General features: G+C 44.0%; 1 protein-coding gene across 3 annotated transcripts in view; it reads left to right on the top strand.

The window, feature by feature from the left end:
• The window catches only part of ANO4 (anoctamin 4), a 339,157-nt gene that overhangs the window by 261,179 nt on the left and 55,569 nt on the right, over nt 1–22,409 (top strand). For all 3 annotated transcript variants that reach the window (XM_082254744.1, XM_082254745.1, XM_082254746.1), the window contains 3 exons: nt 9,148–9,203; nt 11,305–11,426; nt 14,638–14,772. In XM_082254744.1, the coding sequence (XP_082110870.1) occupies nt 9,148–9,203; nt 11,305–11,426; nt 14,638–14,772 (313 nt within the window). The remainder of the gene's footprint in view (nt 1–9,147; nt 9,204–11,304; nt 11,427–14,637; nt 14,773–22,409) is intronic.

Genomic DNA, 22,409 nt, shown 5'->3' with positions numbered 1-22,409 from the left:
CTTTGGCGCTCTTTTCATGGCGGGCTTTCAACAGCCAATCAACAATCGTTTAACTGGTGTGCCTTAAGCCATCCCAGCCATGCCTGCAAATGTCTTAGTAGCTGTGATTGGCCGTCTGAAGCATGTGACCAAGTCTTTATAAGTTCGAGGCAGCCGCCGCAGCAGCGTCATTCTGCTGCTTAGCTAAGGGACAGAGCACACATCAATGTGCTGGCTGCTGATTAGGGAAAGATAGGCAGGAAAAAAACATTTGTGTCCGGATAGAATTGAGGGACAGGTCGGAGTGTTTAGGCAGGGCGAGTTGTAGGCATTTTAGGGATAGAGTCTGCTGAATTATAGGGTCAGTGTCTTCTACAAACTACAATCAATATTGCTGTGTGGGGGGTGGGGTGAATCTGCACTCAATCCTGATCTACGATCTCTTCTCAATCCTGTTAGGGACAGAGTCTGCTGAATTTTAGGGAAACTGTGTTCTACAAACTACAATCGATATTGCTGTGTGGTGTGGGATTGGAGATAGGCAGGTGTCAGTGATCCACATCCATTTTTCTGTGTGTGAGCTGCAGTGAACACAATCTTTTTGGGCTGCAGTGAACACAATCTTTTTGGGCTGCAGTGAACACAATCTTTTTGGGCTGCAGTGAACACAATCTTTTTGGGCTGCAGTGAACACAATCTTTTTGGGGTGCAGTGAACAAAATCTTTTTGGGGTGCAGTGAACACAATCCTTTTTGGTGTGCAGTGAACACAATCTTTGTGGGGTGCAGTGAACAAAATCCTTTGTGGGGTGCAGTGAACACAATCTTTTTGGGGTGCAGTGAACAAAATCCTTTTTGGGGTGCAGTGAACAACATCCTTTTTGGGGTGCAGTGAACACAATCTTTTTGGGGTGCAGTGAACAAAATCCTTTGTGGGGTGCAGTGAACACAATCTTTTTGGGGTGCAGTGAACACAATCTTTTTGGGGTGGAGTGAACAACATCCTTTTTGGGGTGCAGTGAACAAAATCCTTTTTGGGGTGCAGTGAACAAAATCATTTTTGGGGTGCAGTGAACACAATCTTTTTGGGGTGCAGTGAACACAATCTTTGTGGGGTGCAGTGAACACAATCTTTTTGGGGTGGAGTGAACAACATCCTTTTTGGGGTGCAGTGAACAACATCCTTTTTGGGGTGCAGTGAACACAATCTTTTTGGGGTGCAGTGAACACAATCTTTGTGGGGTACAGTGAACAGAATCTTTGTGGGGTGCAGTGAACACAATCTTTGGGGGGTACAGTGAACACAATCTTTTTGGGGTGCAGTGAACACAATCTTTGTGGGGTGCAGTGAACACAATCTTTTTGGGGTGGAGTGAACAAAATCATTTTTGGGGTGCAGTGAACAACATCCTTTTTGGGGTGCAGTGATCAAAATCCTTTTTGGGGTGCAGTGAACACAATCTTTTTGGGGTGCAGTGAACAAAATCCTTTGTGGGGTGCAGTGAACAGAATCTTTGTGGGGTGCAGTGAACACAATCTTTGGGGGGGTACAGTGAACACAATCTTTTTGGGGTGCAGTGAACACAATCTTTGTGGGGTACAGTGAACAGAATCTTTGTGGGGTGCAGTGAACACAATCTTTGGGGGGTACAGTGAACACAATCTTTTTGGGGTGCAGTGAACACAATCTTTGGGGGGTACAGTGAACACAATCTTTTTGGGGTGCAGTGAACACAATCTTTGTGGGGTGCAGTGAACACAATCTTTGGGGGGGTACAGTGAACACAATCTTTTTGGGGTGCAGTGAACAACATCCTTTTAGGGTGCAGTGAACACAATCTTTGTGGGGTGCAGTGAACAACATCCTTTTAGGGTGCAGTGAACACAATCTTTGTGGGGTACAGTGAACAGAATCTTTGTGGGGTGCAGTGAACACAATCTTTGGGGGGTACAGTGAACACAATCTTTGTGAGGTGCAGTGAACACAATCTTTGTGGGGTGCAGTGAACACAATCATTGTGGGGTGCAGTGAACTCAATCTTTGTGGGGTACAGTGAACACAATCTCATACTTCTGAAGATTTGAGGGTGCTGCCTGTTCCATACTCCCCCTACTCCTCATCTAGCCTTTTAGGGGTACAAACAATAGTAATTGGGGCCTAGTGTGGTTGTGTACGTGTGATATACATACACTTTTTTTGGATCATATTTTCTATTCCGCTATTTAATCAAAAACCTTTGGGGATCAGTTAAATTGGGGGATAGTCTGTGTTGGTACGTGTGAGAGAGATCCACCTTTCCAAGTTGTTGGGGTTCATCTCATACTTCTGAAGGTTTGAGGGTGCTGCCTGTTCCATACCCCCCCTACTCCTCATCTAGCCTTTTAGGGGTACAAACAATAGTAATTGGGGCCTAGTGTGGTTGTGTACGTGTGATATACATACACTTTTTTTGGATCATATTTTCTATTCCGCAATTTAATCAAAAACCTTTGGGGATCAGTTAAATTGGGGGATAGTCTGTGTTGGTACGTGTGAGAGAGATCCACCTTTCCAAGTTGTTGGGGTTCATCTCATACTTCTGAAGGTTTGAGGGTGCTGCCTGTTCCATACTCCCCCTACTCCTAGCCTTTTAGGGGTACAAACAATAGTAATTGGGGCCTAGTGTGGTTGTGTACGTGTGATATACATACACTTTTTTTGGATCATATTTTCTATTCCGCTATTTAATCAAAAACCTTTGGGGATCAGTTAAATTGGGGGATAGTCTGTGTTGGTACGTGTGAGAGAGATCCACCTTTCCAAGTTGTTGGGGTTCATCTCATACTTCTGAAGGTTTGAGGGTGCTGCCTGTTCCATACTCCCCCTACTCCTCATCTAGCCTTTTAGGGGTACAAACAATAGTAATTGGGGCCTAGTGTGGTTGTGTACGTGTGATATACATACACTTTTTTTGGATCATATTTTCTATTCCGCAATTTAATCAAAAACCTTTGGGGATCAGTTAAATTGGGGGATAGTCTGTGTTGGTACGTGTGAGAGAGATCCACCTTTCCAAGTTGTTGGGGTTCATCTCATACTTCTGAAGGTTTGAGGGTGCTGCCTGTTCCATACTCCCCCTACTCCTAGCCTTTTAGGGGTACAAACAATAGTAATTGGGGCCTAGTGTGGTTGTGTACGTGTGATATACATACACTTTTTTTGGATCATATTTTCTATTCCGCTATTTAATCAAAAACCTTTGGGGATCAGTTAAATTGGGGGATAGTCTGTGTTGGTACGTGTGAGAGAGATCCACCTTTCCAAGTTGTTGGGGTTCATCTCATACTTCTGAAGGTTTGAGGGTGCTGCCTGTTCCATACTCCCCCTACTCCTCATCTAGCCTTTTAGGGGTACAAACAATAGTAATTGGGGCCCAGTGTGGTTGTGTACGTGTGATATACATACACTTTTTTTGGATCATATTTTCTATTCCGCTATTTAATCAAAAACCTTTGGGGATCAGTTAAATTGGGGGATAGTCTGTGTTGGTACGTGTGAGAGAGATCCACCTTTCCAAGTTGTTGGGGTTCATCTCATACTTCTGAAGGTTTGAGGGTGCTGCCTGTTCCATACTCCCCCTACTCCTAGCCTTTTAGGGGTACAAACAATAGTAATTGGGGCCTAGTGTGGTTGTGTACGTGTGATATACATACACTTTTTTTGGATCATATTTTCTATTCCGCTATTTAATCAAAAACCTTTGGGGATCAGTTAAATTGGGGGATAGTCTGTGTTGGTACGTGTGAGAGAGATCCACCTTTCCAAGTTGTTGGGGTTCATCTCATACTTCTGAAGGTCTGAGGGTGCTGCCTGTTCCATACTCCCCCTACTCCTAGCCTTTTAGGGGTACAAACAATAGTAATTGGGGCCTAGTGTGGTTGTGTACGTGTGATATACATACACTTTTTTTGGATCATATTTTCTATTCCGCTATTTAATCAAAAACCTTTGGGGATCAGTTAAATTGGGGGATAGTCTGTGTTGGTACGTGTGAGAGAGATCCACCTTTCCAAGTTGTTGGGGTTCATCTCATACTTCTGAAGGTTTGAGGGTGCTGCCTGTTCCATACTCCCCCTACTCCTAGCCTTTTAGGGGTACAAACAATAGTAATTGGGGCCTAGTGTGGTTGTGTACGTGTGATATACATACACTTTTTTTGGATCATATTTTCTATTCCGCTATTTAATCAAAAACCTTTGGGGATCAGTTAAATTGGGGGATAGTCTGTGTTGGTACGTGTGAGAGAGATCCACCTTTCCAAGTTGTTGGGGTTCATCTCATACTTCTGAAGGTTTGAGGGTGCTGCCTGTTCCATACTCCCCCTACTCCTCATCTAGCCTTTTAGGGGTACAAACAATAGTAATTGGGGCCCAGTGTGGTTGTGTACGTGTGATATACATACACTTTTTTTGGATCATATTTTCTATTCCGCTATTTAATCAAAAACCTTTGGGGATCAGTTAAATTGGGGGATAGTCTGTGTTGGTACGTGTGAGAGAGATCCACCTTTCCAAGTTGTTGGGGTTCATCTCATACTTCTGAAGGTTTGAGGGTGCTGCCTGTTCCATACTCCCCCTACTCCTAGCCTTTTAGGGGTACAAACAATAGTAATTGGGGCCTAGTGTGGTTGTGTACGTGTGATATACATACACTTTTTTTGGATCATATTTTCTATTCCGCTATTTAATCAAAAACCTTTGGGGATCAGTTAAATTGGGGGATAGTCTGTGTTGGTACGTGTGAGAGAGATCCACCTTTCCAAGTTGTTGGGGTTCATCTCATACTTCTGAAGGTTTGAGGGTGCTGCCTGTTCCATACTCCCCCTACTCCTCATCTAGCCTTTTAGGGGTACAAACAATAGTAATTGGGGCCCAGTGTGGTTGTGTACGTGTGATATACATACACTTTTTTTGGATCATATTTTCTATTCCGCTATTTAATTTAACTGGGCCTCCATGCGAGACCTGTGTGCCTTGTTGCGCTGTTTTGAGTACTCCACCAACATGGCCAGTGGCAATGACGCCGTTCTCAGCTTAACTATCCCACTTCTATGCCTCCTTGAAAAAACAATTCGGGCGATGATGGAAGAGGATGTGGCACAGGATGAGGAGGAGGAGGAGGATGAAGAGGTAACATTTCCAAGGCTTTCAGGGCAGTCATTCGCAAGGGGCTCCGAGGGTGGGTTCCTGCACACGCAAACGCCAGGGACGCAATTGTCCAGCAGGGGCACAGTTCTGGAGGATGAGGAGGATGAGGAGGAGGAGGAGCTGGAGGAGGAGATGGAACCATGTTCACAGCAGGGTGGCACCCAGGCCAGCTCATGGCCATCACTGGTGCGTGGCTGGGGGGATACAGAGGACACGGACGATACACCTCCCACAGAGGACAGCCTTTCGTTGCCTCTGGGCAGCCTGGCACACATGAGCGATTACATGCTGCAGTGTCTCCACAACGACCGCCGAGTTGCCCACATTCTAACTTGTGCTGATTACTGGGTGGCCACGCTGCTGGATCCCCGTTACAAGGACAACGTACCGTCCTTAATTCACTCACTGGAGCGCGATCGCAAGATGCGCGAGTACAAGCGCACGCTGGTAGACGCCATGCTGCTGGCATTCCCATCTGACAGCGGGGCCACAGTGGAAGCACAAGGCAGAGGAGGAGGAGGAGGAGGTCGCCAACGCAACCAGGGCACCGCCAGCACCTCAGAAGGCAGGGTTAGCATGGCCGAAATGTGGAAAAGCTTTGTCAGCACGCCACAACAAACAGCAGCACCAGCAGCTCAGATGGAACGTCTTAGCAGGAGGCAGCATTTTACCAACATGGTGGAGCAGTATGTGTGCACACGCCTACATGTAGTGAATGACGGGTCTGCCCCCTTCAACTTCTGGGTCTCCAAATTGGGCACATGGCCTGAGCTTGCCCTTTACGCCTTGGAGGTGCTGGCGTGCCCTGCAGCCAGTGTATTATCTGAACGGGTATTTAGCACGGCTGGGGGCGTTATAACAGACAAGCGCAGCCGCCTGTCCAGAGACAATGTGGACAAGCTCACGTTCATTAAAATGAACCAGGCATGGATCCCACGGGACTTTTCCGTACCTTATGCAGAATAGCAATGGATACCGACCTTACCCACCCATTGTTCCATTTTTGCTCTTTCTCACTCTTTTGGGGTGTACCCTCATTTAAAATTTTTGAAAAGAAGCAGTGTTGGCTACCTCGTCCTCCTCCTCAGGGCCAGATTAATGTAGGGGCTATTGGAGCTGCAGCTCCAGGCCCCTACCTTTTATATAGGCCCCGGGTTGGCCATATTCACTGTTACCGCTCTTCTGTCACTTGTAAACACAGAAGTCTGGCTTCTATGCTCGCTTCCCCAGGCAGCACCCTCAGAACCTCCCCACACAGCGTGAAGGCCGGACAAGGAGGGACAGTTGGCGATGCATGGATGTGTTTATGGGCTTCAGAGACAGCATCCCATGTTGAATTAGGCATGCATGGCTGCACCCTTCCTCCTCTGGGTGCATGGCAAGGCACGGCCCTTAAGGCCCTTCAAAATCCTCAGCACCAAGCCCATGATGCTGTTAATCCGGCCCTGGTCCTCCTCCACCGCCGCTTCCACCTACACCGCCCATAGGTGTGCGCAGCCTATTGCATTAAGGTGTGCACCCCAAAGTTGAAATACACATGCATGTGTTTGCCAGCAGGGAGAGTAATGTATCGGGGCCATGTACCTGTAGGCAAGGAGAAATAGAGCAGAGCAGGTCCCAGGGAGATCTTTCCCATCTCCTCACTGGCAATGCTATGTGCCCTAGGTGATTAGGGTGTGCCCAGGCACACCCAGCACACCCTGTGCGCACGCCTATGTCACCGCCACATCCACCACCACCTCAACCTCCCTCCTACTCCATATGGGCCTCGTCCTTCAGAGATGAAGAAGAACATTGTTTTATTTTTCTGTTTTTTTTTGTTGTTTTAAGTTATTTCCCTATCCACATTTGTTTGCAGAGCACTTGCCATGCTCTTAATTACGTTTTGCTGCCATTTGCAGCACTCTAGCCCTTTCCTTTGGTGTTTTAGAGCCATTTTAGTGCCTTAAAGTTCGGGTCCCCATTGACTTCAATGGGGTTCGGTGTCCGGGAAAAGTTCGGTAAAAGTCAGGGACACGGACCCGGACTTTTTTTTAAAGTTCGGCCGAACCCGTCGAACACGGACATCTAGGTGTCCGCTCAACCCTACTCATTAGACAATAACTCAAATTACTTGGTGCACAAATTTAATGGTAAAATTTTGCAGCCAGATTAAAACACATAAACACTTATCCTGTTTGACTTTCACAGTTGAACTCCTTATTTTCATTATTGGTTAAATACAGACACGTGAAGTCCCCGTTCACACTGGGGCGACCTGTGAGGCGACTTAGAAAAAGGGTCCGGAGCTTCTTTTGGGCGACCCGGAGCGACCGTCATAGACTTCAATGTTATGAAGTCCGTGCCGGCCGCTCCGAGGTCGCAGCACGCTGCTCACACCGCGACCTCGGAGGTCGCCCCCCCCCCCCCCAAGTCGGATCGCCCCTGTGTGAACGGGGCCGAAATGTTACTGAATTCATAAAGATGACCAAGAAAATTACATTGTTATCAAGTTTACTTACCTGGATCATTAACTAATTAAAATAATTGAGTTTTTTTTTATAACCTAATTGTCTGCTGTATACTTATACCAATATACTCACGTACAGTTTTAGTATGATATTTTGTTAGTATAGGGCCCCCAAATGTTTTGATGAATAACTGCTAAGTCAGAGACTAACTGTGGTTTTCTAAAACACCCAAGCCAAACGAGGATGACCCTAAAGTGATTGTAAAGAAACTTAGAAAAAAAAAAAAAAACGTTATATTTACCTGCTTTGTGTGATGCAAAAGAATTGTCACTTTGTTAACATTTCAAGATTTTAGTAGCTTCCATGTTATGGTTGTATAGCGATTATTATAATGGTTAAGGTGAAACGTCACTCTCTCGGTCAACATGGGCTATTTTTAATCCTTATGCTGCAAGCATTAGTAAATAGATAGGAAAATATAACATATTTTCTGGTTTTAAACTTTTTTTTTTTTACATTTCTTCAGTTACTTTCTGATTTCCATGGCTCAGCAAATTATGTCATGTCATGCCATGTCCCAGGAGTCTTCAGGAGAGGAGGGAGGGATCTTAGCTCAGCCTATGCTTGAGCTAAGAGCACATGGATTCCAGGAAGTAAATGATACATGAATCATCTGCCCTTACTCAAGATGGCCACGACCAGAAATGCTAGGGGGGTGTTTTTCAAAATGATTTCTCAGCAAAATAAATCATGAGACCTGGGTGGATGGGGGAGATTGCTTTGAATAATACAAATGAATTAAATAGTATTCTTGGTTTGTGTTGCTCAGATGCAGTGGAGTTCCACTTTAAAGTGGTTGTAAACCTGAAAAGAAAAAAAAATAAGCCTTCTACCTGGTACAGTAGAAAATGTCATGTCATCTGGGCCCAGTCTTGCCAAGAAGAGTTAATTCAGTACTGTGAAATTCTCTCCACTTTATAGCTGGGTTCAAAGGCAACACATGAGATAAATTTGTGTCACCAACCCCCCCGCTGTTGTGACTGACATCTGAGGTATTTCTCTCATGTGCGAGCATGAGAGCAGAGGAAGTGTGTCCAGGATCCCAGCAGCAGATTGTCCTCCTTTCTTCTCAAGCTCTCCCAGGATTGGCTCTGTTAGCTTTGACATGCGCGCATTGGGAGGAGGGGCGTAAGCACGCTCTGTGAGTGACATGCGCGGACAGTGATGACTGCCATGCACGCACTTTTCCATGTCTGGCTATGCCGCCCGATTCTGTCTGGTGGGGGGGGGGGGGGGTGTAGAGATTGGAGAGGAGTCACGTGACATCACGACTTCACCCTCCCGACCTCCATCAATGATCTTAGATTTTCACAAGGCTTAGACAGGCAAAGGGAACAAGAATTTGAAGGTAAAAACACATACATGACATTTGCATATGTGGGCACATTACTATGGTGCCTTTGGATTACACAGGATGCCCGGCGGGTTTACAACTTCTTTAATAAACATAACCTGTTGTCCTTTTTTCTCAGGTTTGAACCGCTTGCTTTCGAACTGTACCTATGAAGCTTCATTTCCTTTACATGAGGTACAAGTTAAACACATAATTCTCAAATAATTTAAGCATATTTTCTAAAAAAAAAAAATTAGCTTGGGATGTTTGGCAGAATGTTATTTTGTATTGTATATTTTACTAAAAGTTTTTGTAGAGAGTGGGGCTTATCTCTCTGGAATAATGACCAATTAAGCAAAGTGGACTGGGTGTGTCCTCCTTATTTATATGAAATCTGAAAAAGCATCTGTTTGGTCATTATAATGGTTTATATCAGTCTTAGTTAATTTTAAGTCCAATGCTACGATGCTCCAACTTTATTTAAAGATAATTTGTTTGGATAACTACCATTACTGACTGTTTTTTAAAGCTGTAGCCTTTAATGTTTGCTTCACCGCCTAATACAATGGCAGCTCCGATTTTACTTCTATTATATGTTCCTTTACATTATACATTAATGTAAACCTCTCATGGGAGGAATATTTTTTTTTTTTTTTAAGCCCGAAGCGTGTGAATCACACTCAAAAAAGACTTAGCACCCGGTGCATAAAAAAGTGCACACACGCAAACGTGAACACACAAAAACTGCACAGGGTGTGCGAAATGGTCTGGCCTCCAAAGAGGTTGGACCTATACCTTGATCCCCCGGGGCGCAAGACTCCTGACAGGGACTGAGGTACTTCCTATGGTTTGCCTGGCCGAGACCTGGCAAACCCCGTTCTCCAGGGGGACTGCCGAAACAGCCCACCCCAAGTACTGGGTGGGGCTCCCCCGAAGGGAGACCCCGATGAGAGAGGGCGAACTAAGCCAAAAGGCCATGTCCACCCCCTCCCAAGACTTTCAAGGTAGGCCCAGAGACCCACACCGTACTCGTCGTGCAGGAAGAGAAGAGTGAAAGTGAAGTGACACACCACAAAGAAAAATACACACAAACAAAAAAGTGGGGAAGGGGGAGTGGAGGAGTGAATTAGTGCCTAAGTGAAAAACAAAGGCAGGCCTTCCGGCCGGAATAAAAATTCCTCTGGTCGAAGCCAAAAGGCCTTGCCCAAGAGGCAGGTGCAGAAAAAGTGTGCAAGTGCAGTGACCATGGTGCCGAAAAACTCAAGGCGAGCTGCCCCTCACCAGTGAGAATTAAGGCACCCCTGGGCTGCCACCCCAGGGGCACTTACACTTCGGGCTTTTTCTATCCCGGCCCAATGGCCAGACCGAGTGTAGCCCTTACCTACCAGGAGGTTTGGAACGTGGACAGCTTAGAGAGAACCTGCCTTCAACTGGGGACAAGCCTTTTGCAAGGCCAGATTCAACCCAGGAGGAAAGGCCCTCCCACCGCCATCCTAATTCCTCACCAATTACATCCAGGAGCAATACAGACCGGCCTCCACGACGAACCAGCCCTCTTGCTCCCTTCAAACTGGTAGGGGCGGACCCATTCAAATCAGAAGGCAATGGACCCCTCCGGCTTTATATGGGGATGCCACAGCTGACCTCCTTCTAAAAATGTTAGTTGTCTGGCTGTTATGGTTACCGCCAGCTCCATTTATATTTGAGTCACGATTATGGAGATTTTTATAGTCAGAAAAAGTTATATATCCTACATTTTTGTTCTGAAACTCAATGTATTGAAGTAAAAGGACAACATGATAAATCAACAATGATAGCTTCCATGCTTCTTTGATTAAAGAATCCCTTTTAGATTGTTTTCATACAAAGATTAGTGATGTATAGTGTGCTCAAGAAATGCTAAACATAGCAATGGCCCCTGTATATATCTACAACCAAAATGTTGCCTCGTGAAGTAACCCCTCTGTGCCTGTTAGAAATTAGGACTGTTTAGTATGTTGGCTTAGTATGTTTCTATTGAACCGACCAATTCCGCCTGATTTCCAGGTCGTGTGTACTAGGCTTTAGTTCAGGGGTCTTCAAACTATGGCCCCCCAGTTGTTCAGGAACTACAATTCCCATCATGCCTAGTCATGTCTGTGAATGTCAGAGTTTTATAATGCCTCATGGGATGTGTAGTTCTGCAACAGCTGGAGGGCTGTAGTTTGAGGATCCCTGCTTTAGGTAGACGTATAATAATAAATTCTCATGCTTTCCAATTAACAAACATGAAACCTGTTTCTGATCTGCATTTAAGGGAAGCTATAGAAGTAAGAACTCAATAAAGACTCATGGAGCAGACAATCACCGTCACCTTCTTTTTGAGTGTTGGGCTTCCTGGGGAGTGTGGTATAAATATCAGCCCCTGGATCTTGTACGGTGAGTTCTTTTCAGGTGTACACTGGTGTTAGGAACATGTAGCATATGTTACATAACTATTTTTGCCTTTCACCCCTTTTTCAGCATTTTAACAAATTTCAGATTTTACAAGCGGCTATGATTACTTTCAGACTAGCATGAAGTGTATGAGTGTGGTAGATATATTAGATTGTGAGCTCATTTGGGAGAGAAGGTTCAAAATACAGTGCTGCTTAGTATGGTAGCTCTATATGAATACTGGAAATAAATATACAAGACCATAGGCTTGTAAATCATATAGTTGTTTTAAACCTTTATTTTGAAGCAGAGCTGAAAAAATTATTAAAAGTCAGCAGCTACAAATGATGTAGCTGCTGACTTTTAATGTGAGGGCACTTACCTGTTCAGGGATCTCGCAATATTGGCACTCCAAGCTGATTCGTTCATCTGTTTCAGGTGCAGGCGCCAACATTGAAAGTAAGGGAAACTGTCAGTAAAGCTTTCAGGCTTCACAGACAATTTTCTACTGCGCATGTGCGAGTCGCACTGTGCTTTCTGAATGGTCCCACCGTCTTCTGGGACACACACATGTCCCAGAAGGAAGCACGGGGAAGGAGGAGGGGCCGGATATGTCGTAGATTGCCATGGGACAATCTTACCCAGAATTGGCAGTGGGTACCTGTCAAAACCAGGTACCCACTCCAAAGAATGGTAGTGGAGGGGGGGAGGGTGCAAACAAGCAGAGCTTTCCCTTTTTGAGTGGCGCTCGGCTTTAATTTATCTATAGATCCCAATGAGAAATATTCAAATGTTGCTTGTTTTACATGGGAGTGTGTCTACAAATTTTCATTGTTTTTAATAAAATATTTACACAACCACAGCACTCAAAAGGGTTTTTTTCATCTAAAATAATTTCTGCAGTATCCTAATCACCATACATTTGCATTATCATTATTAATACTAAGCCAAAATTGTTAAGACCAAATTTTTTTTTCAGCTTGCTTCGATTTACTGCATGCGTGTTATATTTGCAGTACTTTGTATGCAAAAGTCAGTTTGTGAAAATGACTAGTTAGCACTCCTTGCCACTTGCTTCTGGATGGTGTTAAATGCCAACTCCAGGTGAAACTTTTTTTCTTGGATGGAGTGCAGAAGGGTTAGAACCTGAAAGGTGTTTATTTTTGGCTTTGTTGCTTTTGCAGAAATCTCCCCTCACTTCAAGTCTAGGCGACAGATGTTAGAACATAAGGTTAAAGTGGTGTTAAAGTGGTTGTTAAGCCAATTGTATGACGTTCTATGTTCCTTTTTGTTTTCTAAGCCTGTATGCCTCTGTCTATGTGTTTTATTAAAACAAAATGCTGTGAATACCTGCTTGGTGATCATGTGACTGGCTGGCTCTCTCCTCTCCCTGTCTGACAGCTGCAGGGGGCGGGGCCGAGATTCCCCTGCTGACGTCACTCGGGAGGAGAAGTGGGGAGAGAGAGAGAGCCAGCCGGGCACATAATCGCAAAGCAGCACACTGAAATCAGGCATTCACAGCATTTTTTTTTATAAAACACATAGACAGGGGCACACAGGCTTAGAAAACAAAGATGATTAACATATTAACAGTTATTTCAGCAGCCATTATACACCATTGTCAGTGTGCAGGGGGGGGGGGGGGGGGTAGAAACTGGCAGGATCAGCAAGGTTTTTTTAGGTGATAGAGGGGGCCAAATTACACAGCACAAGTACTGTGCTGTCATTTATGCTTTAAGGGAACAGGATCGATTTTTTTTTTTTTTTTTAGGGTAACAAAGGCTTTTAGGGAATTGTCTAGGGCCTTCCTTAAAAAACTAAAGGAAATTCAAACTATTCCCCACTCCATCCATAGCCAAAACTTGCATTTTTACTGTGACTTTCAGTAGCTTGTCTCTTGAGGAGTAGAACAATACACGATTAGGTAAAAATCAAGGAAAAAAAATACCAATTCTTTAGAAACAAAAGCTTTCAGCAATTAATAACCGGTTCATAGATTTGATTGCACACCTATGTGATATTTAATTATTCTGATGAGAACATTATGAAATAAACATATAAAGGCATACAGGTAAAATAGTTCATTCATCTTGGTTAACTGACCCTATTGTATTCAAAAAACCTCCATTCCATCAAGCAAACTTTACCATTGGATACAACGAATGTTTCATCAGCCTTACTTCCAGAAAGAAAGAATATAAAAATATACAATATATATGTTTTATAGATTGATTTTACTGCTTTGCCTTACACTTACACCATGAAAAAGTACACTTTAATGATTTATGATTATGGAAAGGGTTGTAGCTCTTAATATTGGCTATTGGCCATTGGTCTTTTCACCTGCTGCATTTCTTTTCTAGCTTCATAGGGCATAAAATATGGCAGCACACCTATGTGATGTTAAATTATATATCTGAATTAAACATTTTGATGAGAATATTATAAGATAAACATATGAGGGCAAAAACAGGTAAAATAGCTAATACATCTTGGTGAAATACCCTTGTTGTGTCCAAAGAACCTCCGTGCCAACAAGCAAACTTTAACACTGGTTTTATCAAGTATGTGGCTCTTTATACTGGCCAACGGTCATTATGTCTGCTGCATTTACTCACCTAGTTTCATAGGCCAATGGTCTTTGGGGTTGATTTACTAAAGCCAAATAGACTGTGCACTTTGCAAAGTGCTGTTGCTCCAGAGCATAGTAAATGAGCAGAAGCTCTGATGACTTCCATCATCCAATCATGTGCAAGCAGAATTGCTGTTTTTTCAAATTATTCCTTGCACGTGATTGGGTATTCTTTGCAAAGCGAAGGTTTACCTCATTTACTAAACTGTGGAGCAACTGCACTTGCAGAAGTCTATTTGCCTTTAGTAAATCATCCCTTTAATGCCTACTGTATTTTATCTTCTAGTTTTACAGGTCAGTGGTGTTTATGCCTGCTGCATTTTCTTTTCTAGCTTTCCATCCTTTTACTAAAAAGGATGAACATATTATTTAGATGCCCATGCCCTTATATACAACCTTTAATCTTGTGGTATTTCCCGTGCCTTTATTTTTCATCCAGAACAACAGCACAAATATTTCTGGTCACTCTACTTTTTTCCAGCTAATGTATGTTTCTCTAATGGCCTTGTGTGATAAGCTACTGTATAAAAACCACATATTATGAAGCTCATGCATTGTTCCTTGTATTTGTGTCTCTTACAGGAGATATTTTGGTGAGAAGATTGGTCTCTACTTTGCATGGCTGGGCTGGTATACAGGAATGCTGTTCCCAGCAGCAATAATTGGATTATTTGTTTTCCTGTATGGAATGTTTACACTGGATAGATGCCAAGTCAGGTAATTCTTTTTTTCTGAATTGTTAAATGAGACATTTAATCAATTTGCTAAGATATACTAAGTTAAACAAGTTTGCAAAGTGCCTGCAAATGTGCATATATATCATTCACTTTGAGCAGATTTATGTTCTCTATCATAACTTTAAGGCCCCTTTCACATGGGTTGGACTCTGCCAGGAGTCCGTCTGCACAGCGGGTAATCTATCCGCTGATCCCTACTGAGCAGGCGCATGGCTTGTCAGTGTCTGCCCTGTTTATGCAGAACATACACATAAACCCAACGGCCATCCTATCTCCTAGACTGCTAAGCAGGATCAAAACGGATGGTGATATGTGTCCGTTGACACCTGCGTATCCATAGAGAGCAATGGATGGGACCACCCGTGTGAAAGGGGCCTAACCCTGCAATACTTACTTCTTGTCTGTGTCAGAGTTAGCCTTGCAGCCTCAAAATCAGGAATGCTAAGCCAAAATGAAACTGATTTACTAAAACTGGAGAGTGCAAAATCTGGTGCAGCTCTGCAAAGAAACCAATCAGCTTCCAGTTTTTTTTTTTGTGATGCTGGATTCACACTTATGCATCTGCAGTTCCCAGCAGGAGGTCCAGGGAGTCCCTGTATACCAATTCAGGTGCAAATCAGGTCCACGTTTTTGCTTGAATTTGCATCTGAAATGGAACCAAAGATGCACGGGATCCTTTTCCAATGTGGACGCAGCCGACCAATTCTGTGTGAACCAGCTCTATTGAGAGCCGGTCACAGTCCCCTGTCATGCGAATTGGATGCGGGGAAACCAATTTGCAACAGTGGGAACCCATCCCGAAAGCTTAATTGAACAAGCTGAAGTAAGAAGACTACTATGCACAGCTGCACCAGATTTTGCTCTCTCTAGTTTTAGTAAATGAACAACAATATGTCCATATACTGAGACTATTTCACAGACACACACAGTCCATAAAACTAGGATGCTGGTCCTAATTTTGTTTTAGGAGGTTTTGGATATTTGATAAACTGGAGCACTAGTTATGTCTTTGTAAGTCACTCTGGGGTCCAGCAAGCTGAAAATCCAGAAGGCTACAATCATACCTATGTACTGTATTTTAGTGGAGTGCATTAAAAGAAAACCCTGCTAGCTGCTTGCCTTCTGTAAGGATGACTAGTAACCCATGTAAATAAAACTCATTAAAAATGCGTCATTGCATCAACGCTAAATGAAAAGTGCAGAGTTGTGAATGTAGCCTAAAATCTTGGGGCTTTGCTTTCTGATTTTTCTGTATGTTGCTACTAAAACAAGAAAGATGTAGAGATGCTTAACTCAGCTTGGCGTCTTGCCTGGTCACAGGGATTGCCCGCTGCTGAGTAAGTTCAAAGCAATTGAAGCGAGAACGAGAGTAAAGTACACACATCCTATGCTAAGACTGCAGGAGCTATCTTGTGCCTGTTTCCAAAAAAACAAATCACAGACATGCCTCAAAACTATTTTCATTTAACATTCCAACCTTCTGGCTTTAAGAAACATGTAAAAAAATAAATAAATAAATAAAACTGTAGTCAATTGCTACTGGTTTTGCAGATCAAGCAGAGGAAAAAAAAAGGTGTTAGAGATTTACAGTTTAAATGATAAAAGTCTCTGAAATATGTAAAAATGTCATGATGTAATGATAGTTTTTGGAGCTTATTTCAATATGTCTCTTTTAAGGACTAAGAAGCCATTTTGCTATGTATGTATATTTATTTTTGAACCTTATGTCAGAATGTTGGGTGGGGTAATGTGTCTTAACTATAGACTGAAACCATGTATGCAAAAGTGGGTGTTACTTTTATATTTAGAATTACTACTTTCTTGGGACACACTTTTTGCTGACATTGTCTTTACATATAGTATAAAAGACAACTATATCTACAGATCAAGCAGAGATGAGAAAAAAAAAACATCTTACACTCTGAAGACAAGTAACACCTCTCTCTTTCCTTATGATGCGTGAAACTTTTCTGTTTTGTTCTGTTTTTGTATGTTTTGCTTTACTTTAAGAAAATAAACGACTTTCCTGAAGTATAGTGATAGCCGAGAAGTCTATTTTGAACATATGGAATCACTCAATTCTGAAGAACATAATATGGAATCAGCATGTACTTTGCAGTTCTAAAGCAAACATCTGCATTAGATCACATCTGCTAATTAGTCTACAGTTAAAAAAGAGTGCTTGCACACCTTGGTGAGCTGTTGCACCAACCTGATTGACATGAATCATGGCTCCAACATGAGAGATATCAGATGAAACAAAGGAGAGGCTTATAAAATGTCTTCAAGAAGGTAAATCGTCACGGAATGTTGCAAAAGATGTTGGTTGTTCCTATTCAGCTGTAATAGCCAAACGAAAACCATTATTAACAGCTAAACAGAAAAAAACAAGGTTACAGTGGGCTAAAGAAAAGCAATCATGGACTGTGGATGACTGGATGAAAGTGATATTCAGTGATAAATCAAGAATCTGCTTTGGGCAGGGTGATAATGCTGGAACTTTTGTTTGGTGTCATTCCAATGAAATGTATGAAGACGACTGCCTGAAAAAATATGCAAATTTCCACAATCATTGATGATATGGGGTCGCATGTTAGGTAAAGGAGACAGTCATTAAATCTTCAATAAATGCACAAGTTTATATTGAGATTTTTGACACTTTCTCTCAATTGAAAGGATGCATGGGGATGATGACATCATTTTTCAGGATGATAATGCATCTTGCCATAGGGCTTAAACCGTGAAAACTTTCGTTCAAGAAAGACATATAATGTCAAAAGCATGGCTTGCAAATAGTCAGGACCTCAATCCAATTGAAAATCTATGGTGGAAATGAACCACTTCTGGACTGGAAGGTTTTACCCCCTTAATGACCAGGCCATTTTTTTGCGATACGGCACTGTGTTACTTTAACTGACAATCACCCGGTCGTGTACCCAAATAAAATTGAAGTTATTTTTTTCCCACAAATAGAGGTTTCTTTTGGTGGTATTTGATCACCTCTGTGATTTTTATTTTTTGCGCTAAAAACAAAAAAGCGACATTTCTGAAAAAAAAACAACAATATTTTTTACTTTCTGCTATAAAACATTCCCAATAAAAAATATATATAAAAATCTAATTTTTTCATAATTTTAGGCCAATATGTATTCTGCTATATATTTTTGGTAAAAAAATTCTAATAAGTGTATATTGATTGGTTTGCGCAAAACTTATCGCGTCTACAAACTAGTAATGGCGGTGATCAGCGATTTTTATTTTTTTCCATAAATGGTATTCAGAAAATCAAATTGCGGTTTACATAGAAAACGAAAAGCATCATACAATACAGAGTATTTGAACAATAGAGAAAGCGAAATAGGAAAACATCTGTATAATTGAACACAGTGAACTTCAGTGTATTCCATTTTAGATGGAAAACTAGCCTCCAGCTTATCTCGGAGTGTAAGGAAAATATTACAGTTATATAAAAGAAGAAAGGTAAATAGTTAGGGAGGAGAGAGAAAAAAAAGAGGGAGGGGGAGGGGAAGGGGGAGTAGGGAAGGAGAGAGGGAAGGGGGGTAACGGAAGGGGACAGAGCATCTTTATTTATGTTGATTGACAATATAAGAAAGTTTATATGTATTCTTTGTATTGGTCCAAGTTCTTAAAATGGGACCAACAAGCCCAAGTGCTCGGAAATGTATGCAATCTTTCATGCGTGATGTGTATTAACTCTGTGACTGTGACATTGCTGCGGACAGATTGGACACCTAACTGAGATTTTTGACACTTTTGGGGGGGGACCAATGACATTACTACAGTAATCAGTGCTAAAAATATGCACTGTTACTGTACTAATGACACTGGCAGGGAAGGGGTTTACACCAGGGGCGATCAAAGGGTTAAATGTGTCCCTAGGGGGTGATTTCTAACTGTGTAGGGATGGGCTTGCTTAATGAACATAGAGGCCTGTGTTCCTAAATAAGAGGAACACAGGATCCCTATTTTCATTATTGATAGAACAGCCGTCTCCACAGGGAGCGATCGCGGGTGCCCAGCGGACATCGGGGCAACCAGGCCCACTGCTTGGCTCCCCCTGTGGCAAATTGGCATGTACATGTGCCTCCGGTGGGGCACGCGTGCCCCCACTAGCTGTCCCACAAAAGGACATACAGGTTCGTCATTTCGCGGGACAGAGCCAATCTGCCGCTGTATAAGTACGATGACTGGTCGGCAAGAGGTTAAAGAGAATGGTCAATGACAAAGCTCCAACCTGCAAAGCTGATCTGGCCATTGCAATAGAAGAAAGTTGGATCCGAATTGATAAAGAATATTGTTTGTCGATAGTTAAATCCAGGCCTCGGAGAATGCAAGATGTTATAAAAGCCAGAGGTGGTGCTAGTGTCGTACTGTAGTGTTTTCTTTTTTTCATGATTCCATAATATTTTCCTCAGAATTGAGTGATTCCATATTTTGTTTCCTCTGCCTGATGTGCAAAAACAGTTGCAAATTATTACAGCTTTCTTTCTTTTTTATTTATTTATTGTTTTTATTTTTGCGTTTCTTAAAGCCAAAAGGTTTGGAATGTTAAATTAAAATAGTTTTGAGGCATGTCTGTGATTAGTTTATTCTACACAATTAAACAATTGAATGAACATTTTCCAAGAAAAAAAAAACACATCACCAGCACATTCAGGAGAGAAGCGTTTGAGCAAAGAAAATGTATTATGAACCTAAACATGTGTAAAAGCGGCTAAATGCTAGACATGTTTACTGCTTGCGCATTTATTCATTCCAATAGACAGAATAGATTAATATTCTGGCCAATGGAATCCATAAATGCTTGAACGCTTGATGCACACAAATTCATGTACAAAATGTGTCTTTAGAGGTGTTTTTGAAGCAGCTCTTCTCCTGCCAGGAGAAAAGGCGTTCAAGGGAGCTGCGCAAATATTTAGTGCTCATGAGACCTAATGAAATTATTTTATATATTCCTACTTCCTGCCCAGCTAGGGAGTGAGAACCATGGTGTGAGAGCTGGGGAGAAACATCTGACCAGCATAGCCTATTTGTTCTTTTAGAGTCATTCGATCATTATAACACCTTTCAAACCTGACCTGAGAGAAATATGTTGCTGGACAACTTGCAAAAATGGCAGTTGACTGGTTTTTATGCTTACTCTCTGGCCTTAATGTGTTACGAGTCACTGACCTGCAACAGATATGAATTATAATGAATGCTAGAGAAAATTCTGAAGTCCTTATCCTGTAATAGTACTTCATAATTGTTCCAGGTCATTGTTTGAAAAAAAAAAAAAAAAACAGGCAACTAGCATATTCAGAAGGAGAGATTGGCATTGGCAGTTTTCCTCTAACTATCTTTGGCACAGGGCCACCATCAGGGGGGTACAGCCCATATACTTGTAAGTGGGCCCGAGCGTCTGGATGGGCCCGGCCACCTGCGTACACGTGTGAGGGGGGCTGAGTGCGTACAGGTGTGAGGGGGGCTGAGTGCATACAGGTGTGAGGGGGGCTGAGTGCGTACACGTGTGAGGGGGGCTGAGTGCGTACAGGTGTGAGGGGGGCTGAGTGCATACAGGTGTGAGGGGGGCTGAATGCATACAGGTGTGAGGGGGCTGGGTGTGTACAGGTGTGAGGAGGACTAAGTGCGTACAGGTGTGAGGGGGCCGAGTGCATACAGGTGGGAGGGGGGCTGAGTGCATACAGGTGTGAGGGGGGCTGAGTGCATACAGGTGTGAGGGGGGCTGAGTGCGTACACGTGTGAGGGGGGCTGAGTGCGTACAGGTGTGAGGGGGGCTGAGTGCATACAGGTGTGAGGGGGCTAAGTGCATACATGTGTGAGGGGGGCTGAGTGCATACAGGTGTGAGGGGGGTTGAGTGCGTACACGTGTGAGGGGGCTGAGTGCGTACAGGTGTGAGGGGGGGCTGAGTGCGTACAGGTGTGAGGGGGGGCTGAGTGCGTACACATGTGAGGGGGCTGAGTTCGTACATGTGTGAGGGGGGCTGAGTGCGTACACATGTGAGGGGGGGTGGCTGAGTGCGTACATGTGTGAGGGGGGCTGAGTGCATACACATGTGAGGGGGCTGAGTGCGTACATATGTGAGGGGGGCTGAGTGCGTACATGTGTGAGTGGGGCTGACTGCGTACACGTGTGAGGGGGGCTGAGTGCGTACAGGTGTGAGGGGGGCTGAGTGTGTACACATGTGAGGGGGCTGAGTGCGTACATATGTGAGGGGGGCTGAGTGCGTACACATGTGAGGGGGGCTGAGTGCATACACGTGTGAGGGGGGCTGAGTGTGTACATGTGTGAGGGGGGCTGAGTGCGTACACATGTGAGGGGGGTGGCTGAGTGCGTACATGTGTGAGGGGGGCTGAGTGCATACACATGTGAGGGGGCTGAGTGCGTACATATGTGAGGGGGGCTGAGTGCGTACATGTGTGAGTGGGGCTGACTGCGTACACGTGTGAGGGGGGCTGAGTGCGTACAGGTGTGAGGGGGGCTGAGTGCGTACACGTGTGAGGGGGGCTGAGTGCGTACAGGTGTGAGGGGGGGCTGAGTGCGTACAGGTGTGAGGGGGGGCTGAGTGCGTACACATGTGAGGGGGCTGAGTGCGTACATGTGTGAGGGGGGCTGAGTGCGTACACATGTGAGGGGGGGTGGCTGAGTGCGTACATGTGTGAGGGGGGCTGAGTGCATACACATGTGAGGGGGCTGAGTGCGTACATATGTGAGGGGGGCTGAGTGCATACATGTGTGAGTGGGGCTGACTGCGTACACGTGTGAGGGGGGCTGAGTGCGTACAGGTGTGAGGGGGGCTGAGTGCGTACACATGTGAGGGGGCTGAGTGCGTACATATGTGAGAGGGGCTGAGTGCGTACACATGTGAGGGGGGCTGAGTGCGTACACGTGTGAAGGGGGCTGAGTGTGTACATGTGTGAGGGGGGCTGAGTGCGTACACATGTGAGGGGGCTGAGTGCGTACATATGTGAGGGGGGCTGAGTGCGTACATGTGTGAGTGGGGCTGACTGCGTACACGTGTGAGGGGGGCTGAGTGCGTACAGGTGTGAGGGGGGCTGAGTGCGTACACATGTGAGGGGGCTGAGTGCGTACATATGTGAGAGGGGCTGAGTGCGTACACATGTGAGGGGGGCTGAGTGCGTACATGTGTGAAGGGGGCTGAGTGTGTACATGTGTGAGGGGGGCTGAGTGCGTACACATGTGAGGGGGACTGAATGCGTACAACTGCTGAATTGGGATCTTTTTGGACAAAACATAATTCCTTTCTGTTAAATCTTGATAGCACTGATGAATTGGAATAGAATTTTCATTTTCATATATTACACTGTAAGAGTGTTAAAATAAAAGTGTGCACTGAAGGACTCACTGTTATGGCTAGTGGGTGGATTCAGTGGGATGACCCATGGGCAGGCCCTGGGGAATGTTGGTGGTCAGGCCCGGGGGGGCCCAGGTCTAAAGCTGTGTAAGGGACCCCACAATTTCTGATGGCTGCCCTGCTTTGGCATAAAGAAGCTTGTTATATATTACTGTACCCCAAATACATAACAGTATTCTGGTTCTAGGAGGCTATCGTAATTGATTCAGTGGATGACACT

This window comes from Pelophylax lessonae (assembly GCF_965119305.1).
Source record: "Pelophylax lessonae genome assembly, chromosome: 4".
NCBI classification, from domain to species: domain Eukaryota; kingdom Metazoa; phylum Chordata; class Amphibia; order Anura; family Ranidae; genus Pelophylax; species Pelophylax lessonae.
This window is presented reverse-complemented; position numbering and strand designations above follow the sequence as displayed.